This window comes from Coptis chinensis, chromosome 7, assembly GCF_015680905.1.
Source record: "Coptis chinensis isolate HL-2020 chromosome 7, ASM1568090v1, whole genome shotgun sequence".
In the NCBI taxonomy this organism is placed as follows: domain Eukaryota; kingdom Viridiplantae; phylum Streptophyta; class Magnoliopsida; order Ranunculales; family Ranunculaceae; genus Coptis; species Coptis chinensis.
This window is the reverse complement of record NC_141462.1, coordinates 84,111,749-84,122,873: the sequence shown is the minus strand read 5'-3', so window position 1 is coordinate 84,122,873 and position 11,125 is coordinate 84,111,749. Positions and strand designations below refer to the sequence as shown.

At 36.8% G+C, this 11,125-nt stretch overlaps 2 protein-coding genes across 3 annotated transcripts; one reads left to right on the top strand and one right to left on the bottom strand.

The window, feature by feature from the left end:
* Positions 1-242: 242 nt before the first annotated feature.
* On the top strand, positions 243-1,909 carry LOC147489469 (uncharacterized). Its single transcript, XM_086574650.1, has 4 exons — positions 243-710; positions 756-842; positions 1,174-1,401; positions 1,496-1,909. Exons 1-4 carry the CDS (start codon positions 243-245, stop codon positions 1,907-1,909), a joined length of 1,197 nt encoding a protein of 398 aa, XP_086430776.1.
* Positions 1,910-2,942: 1,033 nt separating this feature from the next.
* Positions 2,943-9,413, bottom strand: THIC (thiaminC). Of its 2 annotated transcripts, XR_015203225.1 has the most exons (7): positions 9,161-9,300; positions 8,354-8,657; positions 8,087-8,214; positions 6,665-7,491; positions 5,128-5,813; positions 4,409-4,508; positions 2,943-4,258 (listed from the first exon to the last, which is right to left on the bottom strand). XR_015203225.1 is itself a non-coding variant. In XM_086575113.1 (6 exons), exons 2-5 carry the CDS (start codon positions 8,653-8,655, stop codon positions 5,130-5,132), a joined length of 1,941 nt encoding a protein of 646 aa, XP_086431239.1. In that variant the 5' UTR covers positions 8,656-8,657; positions 9,161-9,413; the 3' UTR covers positions 4,312-4,508; positions 5,128-5,129. The 2 variants fall into 2 exon arrangements, 1 of the variants encoding a protein (XP_086431239.1); XM_086575113.1 differs by lacking the exon at positions 2,943-4,258 and having other exon boundaries at positions 4,312-4,508; positions 9,161-9,413.
* Between the last annotated feature and the right edge of the window lie 1,712 nt (positions 9,414-11,125).

The window sequence follows — 11,125 nt, the reverse complement described above, 5'->3', positions numbered from 1 at the left end:
TTCGCTTGGCAGTCCACTTGCCTGGAATGCATCGGGTTATTTATAAAGCAACAGAACCGATGGAAGAAATTATTGCTCGAGCTAAGCGTCAGAAATCAACTCTAAATGCATTCTTCGAATGTTGTGCTAAATATCCACATGCCAGAAAGTACACTTATCAAGAATTCCCTTAACACTTTGTTTACGACAAGTCTGAGAAAATTTGGACACCTAGGAGCAAAAGTTGTTATGCTATTGGTCAGATGTATTTTGCAAGTCTAAATGCAGGTGAACGTTTCTATCTTCGCTTGTTGTTAACTGTTGTAAAGGGCACGCAGTCATTTGAATCATTGAAATTTGTAGATGGTGTTCCATATAGTACATTTAGAGCCGCATGTATAGCACGGGGACTGTTAGAAGATGATGAGGAGTGGAAACAATGTTTAGAGGAGGCAGCTGTGATGCAAACTGGGTATCAACTACGAAGACTTTTTAGTGTTATCCTTCTAGAGTGCACTCCAACACGTCCAGAACTATTGTGGGATAGATTTGCATTACAAATATGTGATGATCTTGCACCCAAGATGAAAACATTGTTTCTCATTTCAAATCCATCTGACGACCAACTAAAAGACTACGGTTTATTTTTATTGGACCAAATCCTTTTTGAGAGTGCTAAGAAGCTTTCAGATTTCCCAGACTTGCCACTACCGAAAGAAAATTGGAATAAGGTAGTTGGCAATAATAGACTTATTTTGGAACAATAATAACTTCAGTATGAGGGACTACAACATGTGGCAGATGATAATGTCAGTCGTCTCAATGAAGAGCAACGCCAAACTTTCAATGCAGTGATGGATTCTGTACACAATGCTAAAGGAAAATTATTTTTCTTAAATGGAGTCTTGGTACCGAAAAACATTTCTATACAATACAATTGCAGCATCATGTTGTAGTATCGGTAATATCGTGATTATAGTGGCTTCTTCTGGAATTGCGTCTTTATTATTATCTGGAGGTCGAACTGTCCACTCAACATTTAGGTTACCACTAGATGTGTTAGAAGACACAGTATGTGGATTTGGTAAAGAATCATTGCAAGCCGGACTTTTCAAAGAGACGAAATTTATTATTTGGGATGAAGTCCCCATGTAACATAAACACTGTGTAGAAGCTGTTGATCGATCGCTCCAGGATATATGTTGCAATAAGCAGCCATTTGGTGGAATCACTGTGATTCTCGGAAGGGATTTTAGGCAAACTTTACCTGTTATACCGAAAGGTGTTCGTGAAGAATTTGTCGCTGCATCATTGAGACGATCTCCACTCTGTAGACATGTAGAAGTCTTGCATCTGGTTCAAAACATGCGGCTTGATATGACAAAGCCAGATAACATCGACTTTGCAAACTATTTGAAAGAGGTAAAATATCTATTTTAACCATTTATTTTAAACTGTATTTTTGCAAATACTCTTACATAGTAGCTCATTGTCTAAGTTTAACTGATTTGTTTAGATTGGTACAAATCCGAAAGATACAGTAGAGCTTCCATCTGGGATACGACATTGCAAAAATCTTAAAGAACTCACTTACTCTGTGTACCCAAATTTGAACGTGGAGGGCACAACTTCAGCTGATTTTCTAATAGAGCGTACTATTCTAGCTGCACGTAATGACAATGTCAAGGAAATCAATGACACTGCCTTAAAATTGTTTCCTGGAGATGTTATTGAATATTTAGCAGCAGATAAATCAGTTGAAAAAGATAGCAACTCTCCCGCGAATGGAGGTGATTATCTAAGTGAGTTTTTGAATTCACTTGATCCCTCAAGTTTACCTCCTTTCCAACTAAAGCTAAAACGTGGGAGCCCGATTATGCTGCTAAGAAATATAGCACCAAGAAATGGACTTGCAATAGAACACGACTAATAGTTTTTCAATGTGCTCCTAAAGTGATTCAGGCTAAGATTTTAATTGGAGACAAAGCAGGTGAGCCGGTACTTCTCTCGAGAATTTCTTTGACGCCTTCATCTAATGACATGGCAGTTCCAATGACACAGCGTCAATTCCCTGTAAGACTCGCATATGGAATGACGATAAATAAATCATAAGGACAATCAATCAAATACGTTGGAATAGATCTACAGACACCTGTTTTCAGTCATGGACAATTGTATGTGGCCCTCTCAAGATGCACATTATAAAAAAAGAATTAGTGTCATCCTTCCACCAGATGCTTCTAAGTGCACTACAAATATCATGTATCCAGAAGTTTTGTTGGAATAAACCTATATGTCTTCATTATTTGCGGAAGTTGTTGTCTTTTGATTATTTTACTTCGTAATTTTACAACTTAAATAATTCATTTTCTTGGTGATTCTGCAAAATATGTTGTGCAACTTAAACAATTAGGAGAACAATTATTTTTAAAAGATTCGTGACAAAGTCACGGGCAATTTCTAGTAAATAAACAAACAGTGTAAGCGTGTAGCTGTGCAAGTGTGGCCAGTTACGCCAGAAACCCAAAAAGATCAATACCACAAGGCCAAGTAACCCTGGGAAGTTTTGAACCCCCACAAATTTGCTATGCTTCTATTGAATGCAATAGCTGTTGATGTTGGTTACGGATTAGATAGAAGTAAATTAAATAGAAGAATGCACCATCCCCTAAACACCCATTCACCATTTTTTTAAAACTATTTATTAACTCTAGTTAATTAAAATATAACTAAATATTTATTTTATTTTCTCTCCAAATCCTTCAATTTTTTTCTCCACAAATCTTCAAAAAATATCTACAACAATATCTACAACGAAAAATTCAAAAAATTTGTGAGTCCTAATATATTCTTCTTTTCCTCATATTTATTTCCCTCCTATTCCATTATATTTCCCTCATTCAGGCGGTAAAACAATAAAATAAAATAAAAAACTTCATAATAAAATGAAAACTACACTAACATTAATGAAAAAACTCCTAAATTTTATCATAATTCTTAAAGAAACATAAATTCAATTACAAATTGCTACTTCATTACAACTCAAAATACTAATAATAATAGCCAATACAAAATGAAATTGAGAAATTCACAATGTAATTGAATGAAAGAAAACTCCTTGAAAAATCTGCCAACACAATTATTTGCAAATTTTCAATTTTCAATTTTTAATTGAAATTGATCATTTTCATTTTTTTTTTATGGAAAGGAAAGAGTTGTGTGGTATCGTAGTTAGATTTGTGCTTCCTATTATTTACTGGTTAAGCAATATAGAAGAACTGTCACTGTATCACAGTACTCTCTGGGATATCAAATGTCTCAGTACCTATACACGTTTCAAAATTAACTTTCTGTTGGACTTGTCCCACTGCCACAACAACAGCTACATCCAATTCATGGTAGTGCTCGTTTACATGCTTACCAAATTCGAGGAACATAAGAATTTTTGGGGTTAACTATTGACAATATAGCTCCAGTTATTTTGTAAAAATAAAACTTTGAGAATTGATGAAACAAAGAAGAACGACAAAATCAGGGGAGACACCCCCATCAAACGAGTTAAAAAACAGGGGCAATACTCTTTTGGGGAAAATGAACTAGATGTGTTTTTAGTTCGTAGACCTGTCAAAACAAGAAAAGTTGAAAACTCACTTGAGATTTGCAGAAATGTTCAACTGAATCCCTGCTTTTCTGTTTTACGTGTTGATCAAAATTATTTTCTCTAATGTCTACTCAAAGATGGTCACAAACTTCAATCAAGTTGGAAAGGGATTACAACATTTCAAAGACTACCAATGAGAGAAACAAAAGATTGCACAGGGTTTAAAAGTTCGATATGAGATTTGGATGGAAAAATGTTTTGAACAACACTTTGGAGTTTGGATGAGAGACAAACAATACTTAGACAAAAGAAGTTTGGAACTCCGGAACAGATTATTTGAAGGTCAAAAAAAAAAAAAAAAACTAGACCAAGAGGAATCAGTAAAAAGCGGCTGATTAGTTAGGTATAATGTACATGTTTAGAACCAGGTCAAAGTGCAGTGGTTTCAGATACCTCCCAACCAATGACAATATTCTGACCGTGAAGCCGAACCTGCACCCCATGGATCAGCTACCGGGACAATTGAAGTTCCCTCCCTGTGCAGGCACAGAAAAAATGGAAAACAAAAAGCACACTCCCTACGCAGGTATTATCCTGTTCAGGTTCAAAGGGACTTTCTCAGCCCGTCCTGCCCATATCCTAGCTAAATAGCTGAGACTGAAGCAGACGCAGGCACCCCTGGTGCGTTTCTAATGTTAATTAATGTGCAAAAAAGCTGGCTAAGAATCACATAACATAATACTTATTTATTATTGAAAGGATCCAAATAAGTAGACAAAGGAAGAGTTCTCCTGATTTTTGTGAAACGAAATAAAGCAACTAACTCACCAAAGCTTGCAATTAAAGACAAAGACCAGAAGTCATTTCTTTGCAAATACGCTGATCGTCCATCAAGGCTCCATAAGCTTTTTGCAAATTGACAGTATTCCTGTGAGGAGATGAACGTTACTGTAAAATATAATATAGTCACAAAAAAAAAATACCTAAAACACTAGACACAAAAGCTAATATATGAGAACGTGTCTGCTATAGTGCTTGTGCGTGTCTGATTGAGAAAAAGTAGGTTCCTGGAGAGTTTTACATATAGCTTGTATGGCAGCAACTGAAGTCTACGTAAGCTCTTACCAATTAGAATTAATATGATCATCACAAGATAGTATCTCAGGGTACATACATATGCTCAGAGCTGTAACTGCAGTACTAATATGGTGACGTTTATTCCAGTAGTGAGTAGTCTAATATAAACAGGAGGTGGTGGGGGTGGGGGTGGGGGGTGGTAACAGAGTTTATATGGACGTGTCCTTAAAGTGAGCTAAAGAGGTTCTGAGAACAACAAGTTAATAAATTAAGGATGATGGGTAAATCAAATTCTGAGAAGAAATTGATCATAACAGAATCATAAATTGTTCTGTGAACGAGAAATCAAAGCTGAATAACGCCTGGTCTGAGGTTTTACCATAAACAGTTGAGCATTTCCAGGAGAAGATTTATAGAACTAACCGCATGAAACAATTACATTCATATCGACAGCAGAAAATAAGACTAACCTTCATCTATCTGATGGGCCTGTAACATAGCTTGCAGGCAAGTAGATTTCTCCCCCGACTTCACCATGTTGTTCCCCACTTACAGTTTTCTTAGCAGACAAAAACTCTGCACTCATCGCGTCCATCCCTTGTTGCATAGCTTCCTCAGCGCTCCCGTACCCATGCTCCTCAGCATATTTGCGAACATCCTCTGTTATCTTCATAGAACAAAATTTGGGTCCACACATGGAGCAGAAATGTGCAACTTTTGCACCATCTGATGGCAGGGTCTCGTCATGGAAAGCCATGGCAGTCATGGGGTCCAACGACAGAGCAAATTGGTCCATCCACCTAAACTCAAATCTTGCCTTGCTCAGCGCATCATCCCAGGCTTGAGCATGAGGGTGACCCTTAGCCAAATCAGCAGCATGGGCAGCTATTTTATATGCTATAACCCCAGTCTTGACATCATCCCGGTTGGGCAGACCAAGGTGTTCTTTTGGTGTCACATAACAAAGAAGTGCAGTGCCAAGGGCTCCAATATTAGCAGCACCAATGGCCGAGGTGATGTGGTCATACCCAGGAGCAATATCAGTAGTCAAAGGGCCAAGTGTGTAGAAAGGTGCTTCATTGCACCATTCCAGCTGTTTCTCCATGTTTTCAGGGATCTTATGCAAAGGAATATGGCCAGGTCCTTCATTCATTACCTAAAAGCAGGCAGAAAATAAATATGTATATATATATATATGCCAATTTAGAACAGGTAGAATCAGAAGGACAAATCTAGTTTTAAGGCAGTAATGAGATCACTAGAAAGAAGGCATAGCTCAATAAAATTCATAGGCATATTGAATCCATCGTCAATTTTTCAACCTCAGTGTGAACTAGACTAACAATTTTAAATTTGAAACAATAAAATAAAATAAAATAAGAAAATAGTAAGAGAAAATTCTCAAGGGCAAAAAAGCACATAATTTAAATTTAGCAACAGTTAAAGTGAAAAAGTTCGACATGCAATAACGCAAGAAACTTGTGATTCTCCTTAATACTTCTGAGGAATCGATTCTGAAATGTGGTGGTATGAGCAGATCAATAAGACAAAGAGGTTACAAGAGAATTACCAATGAGTTAAGGGGTAATGAGCAATCCAACTCCAGTGCAAATTAAAAAAAGAACAAAAGACCAGTGACTCTTTTTGATGTATACGAAGGCGGAAGCAACTTCGATGATAAACGCCAATGAATAAAATTGATAAACACCCAAAAACTAGGGTTTCAAAGGGAAAACGAATTTCCTTAATTCAATCTCTTGATTAAACAATCCAAAAACAACCAACCTAACAATGAACGCCTAGATGCCTTTATATAATAAATCTTGTTCCTAATTCTATTTAGAGTCCTCATAGGAAACTACTACTTACATAACAAATAAAAATAAGAACTAACTAAACTAAATACTATTAATTCCATGCCCATGCATCACTTTTACTATCATCTTAAATTTGTTATTTGTATTTCCAAGACAGAAAAATTAACAGAATAGTATATACTGCAATTACCTGCACATCCTTCTCCCATGCCCGACGAGTAAGTTCCCCTTGAGTCAAAAGTTCTGCGAACTGAGCACTGTCATTCGCATCATATATTGATCCAGGTCTGAGCCCATCACCAATTGAGAGCGCCACATCATACTGATTGCAAATGTCAAGGATGTCGTCCCAGTGCTCATAAGCAAAGTTCTCTTTGTGATAAGTTAAGCACCACTTTGCATGAATTGATCCTCCACGTGAAACAATTCCAGTCATTCGCTTTGCAGTCAATGGAATATACCGAAGCAGAACCCCTGCATGGATTGTGAAGTAATCCACACCCTGCTCAGCTTGTTCAATTAGGGTCTCCCTGAAAACTTCCCAGGTAAGATTCTCTGCAATACCATCGACTTTCTCAAGTGCTTGGTAGATAGGCACAGTCCCCACTGGTACAGATGAGTTACGCATGATCCATTCACGGGTCTCATGGATGTGGCGACCTGTAGAGAGATCCATTACAGTATCGGCACCCCACATGGTTGCCCATTGAAGTTTGTGCACTTCCTCCTCGATATTACTCACCACAGCTGAATTTCCAATATTAGCATTGACTTTGACCAAAAAATTTCTTCCAACTAGCATTGGCTCCAATTCTAAGTGCTTCTTGTTGGAAGGTATGATAGCCCTCCCACGTGCAACTTCTGACCGAACAAATTCTGGGTCAAGCTTCTCACGAGAAGCACAGAATAACATCTCTTCAGTTATGATTCCCTGCTTAGCATAATACATCTGTGTGTATCTTGGTGCACCTAACTTTTCTCGCCTATCAATCCAGTCTTTGCGTATCTCAGGGAGCCCTATCACAAGAAGAATTTATTTGAAGAGACTACTGTTAATGACTACGTTGTATTCAATAAATTAATGAATTTGAAGAGACACATTGGCATTAAGCTCAAAAGACAGGTACATGAAAGACTCGGAACATAGGATGGACAATGTCCCCATTATATAAATATTGAAAACTAGAAAAAGAAGACAGAATGGTTTCAATGGTAATCTTAATGCACTCAGTTGAATAACAACTTCTAAGGTGCAATGCAAAATAGATAGAAGTCATGAAATACATAAAAAGGACTGAAGAAAGCTTGTGTCAAACAAGAGAACAAGAACGAGAACGAATACAATCGACAAAAAGGGTTAAAACAGTTTCGGTTCAAAAGAAAAGTCAACTGGCATTTTCCCAAAAATCAAGTTAGGAACTTAAACAAATGAAATACTTCGAAAGAACCATTAAATAGATGGTAAATGCATGTCTATCAGTCATAGCATGTATGAGCAAAGAGGTAGGGTCGAAACTGACAACCACAAAAATTTAAAAATCTCAAAAAGGAAACCAATAAACCAGAAATCGATACAATGAGACAGTGTGGCTAGTTAGAAGATAGTGTTTACCAAGTTGTGGGTTGATGCCTTGAGGACCACTAGTGTCATATGTGTCAAAGTGTGGTTCCTCTCCAGCCAGGTGAATCCGGCGAAATGGAACCCGAAGTACATGACCAGATTGCTCATGAACAACTTCACTGTAAAAGAACCAGAATAAGAAAAAGTGAGTCAAGGGTAACATACTATACGATTGGGTACGGGTGCATTTTAACCAGTTTGAAATTTTAGTTAGATAATCCAAAAGGAAAAACAGCTACATTAATGAAAATAACATGCCTGCATTCTTTTGTGCTCTTTGGAAAGCATTGTTCAAAGGACGGAAGCGGGATAAAATCAGGGGCACTAGGATCAACAGTGTGTTTTATCTTTTTAACATTTTGAGAACTAGAAGTTGAGGAATCAAATGTTAAAGTTGCTCTCACACCCGAAGTTGCAGACGGGAATACTTCCTTTTCCCAAACATTTGAAACGCGTCCAACCACTTCACAGGCAGGTAAAAAAGTAGAAGTGAGAAACTTTCCGGAAGAGTTACTTTTCTTGCAGACAACAGAAGTCAGAGCTGTGTGTATGGATGCCATCTCTGAAAAGCAATTTATAAAATCAAGTCAATTTATAACCGGTTCAACTAACCTCAATACAAGGGAACTGTAGGCATGCAAAAACATTTACAAGGGAAGTTTTCCTATGTAAATTTTTCCATCAAAATTGTTCTTACCTCATGAAACACTCTTATAAGATAAACATTTCCTTAAGCAATTAAACACACACACCCTTAATATTTGACAACAATAAAGGTACTTGATACTTGTTCATACAGAGAGACATCTTTGAAACAGAAGGAACTCTACTCACCCACATTTTCATATTATACGTTTATTTCTACGAACACTTGGGCTGTTTGAATTGTTTTTTGTTTTATAAAAGAGGTTGGCTTTCCTTTTAGTAAATCTAACCATCTATAAATCTAACTATCTAAAACAACTGAAGCGAAACAAATCAAGGATTATCGCAAGAGAATTATGATTATTAAATTTGGAAATCTGGAAATCTGGAAAGAAAGATAAGGGGAAAAAAAATGTGAACCTGGAAAACCTCTAGTTTGTTATCTCTTGTGCAGTAGTTGTTGTTGCAGCTGATTGTGAATCTGGAAAACCTCTATTTATATTCATCAACCACACGTGACAAACTCACGCCCGGTCTCCAAATATCTCATTCCAGGTGTCAAGGTCGACTGGCCGAATAGATATATATATATATCTCTCGATATGATGCAGATATTTCCGGCCATTCTACGTGAGATATTTTCGCCTTGAAAGCTACCAGTTAGTTAGAGTTTGAGTTCGAATTTGTTCACCAGGCTGGTAGATTCCACCAGCACTCTCACTACCTCCACGTGTTAAGTCAACAGCTGGTATTTTTATTAAAAATATTTAATAATTAATATTTACCAAAAAGGAAATATCAAATGTGACTAATTTGTTAACCTGTACATAACCTTCACGACTTCAGGACTTCTCAAGTTCTCAAGATGTGAATGTTATTCTTAAAGGTGCAGTGGCTTCATCTGTCATATTTCTTAGGGGTAGTTTGTTTTTTTGAGCTTATGAATCTTTGAATCTTTGAATGGCTCATCCTCCGAATCTTGATTCTTTGAATTTAAAAACATGTTTGTTTTACGTTAGAATAAACACCTGGCTCTGGCGTGAATATAAATCATTGAGACAATTTTACTCATGCTATCTATTTTAAACACTAACTTGATTTTCTTGTTAAACAAAATATATATTATATTTGAGGAGAAGAGATGGATTATCGAAAAAAAAAAAAAATAAATAAATTTATTTAAAATATGCTTTCACAAATATATTTTAACGGTTTATTTTCATATTTTGTTTATTTTGAGAATATATATATATATATATATATATATATATATATATATATATATATATATATATATATGTAACTCTATTTTTAACAAAGTGGATATCATTCACCCAAAAAATGAAAAAACCGTGGACGCCAACATCAAATTTTGAAGAACCTATTTTGAAGCCATAAAAGTCAAGGTAGGAAAGTAGATGGGTTCTTGAGATTGGGTTCTAAGAAAGGGCAAGAAGGGACTTTCTTGTTTCAAGTATTAAAATCAAAGATTCGTAAGAAAATTTTGGTCTTTGAATGCTAAAAGTACCATTGAATGCTTAAACTACTAAAAAAAAAAAACAAGTTTTGAGCATCTGAATGCTTAAAACTTAAGTTTAAGAGGCTCTGATGAATGCTGAATTCAAAAAAAAACAAACAACCCCTTAGTGCCGGCTCTACACTGGTTTGTGAACCCTTACGTTCACAAGCTTACATGGCAACCTGGGCGACTGGGCGGTTCAGATAGCTTCAAGGTTTAGATGATCTCGACATGTTAGGGTGGTGGTAACAACTAGACCCTATGTCACATTCAAGGGTAATGGAGAATTCTATTTTGTTGATATTGAACATTGTTGTTTCACACCCCTAACACTGGTACAAACACTATTCACTATTTTACCAGCAGTACCGCCTCTCACAGCACTATTCTCCCTCTTCAACCTTGGCCGCCACCTCTTTCTCTTAGGTCCTCTCTCTTTAGACTCGTCACTTCCCTCCTTTTTCTCACTTTTTTTTTTCCTTTATATCAATCCCTCTCTCCATCCTAGCCTTACACCTGTCCCTTCATCTCGCGGCCCCCATCTTTCCACGTGTAGGGTTTTCGTACCGCGACCTTCTGTCCTTGCTTCGATCCTGTGAACCGCGGCTATATATCTTACGCTGACTGATAAAACGCTATTTTACTCACGTTTATTGATTTTCAGTTACTTATTTCTTAAGTCCGAGGTCCACAGTCCAAGTCCAAAGTCCAAAGTCCAACGTCCGTATAGTCGTACGTTTTAGTCAAGTTACCTTACTCACGTGGGATTGGTAGAATAGGTCGAGTAAGGGATCGTCCAAACCTTAGGGCTCGGATAGGTTCACAACCTGGAATTACAACTTTAAGTGAGTAGGATTTTAGGTTTT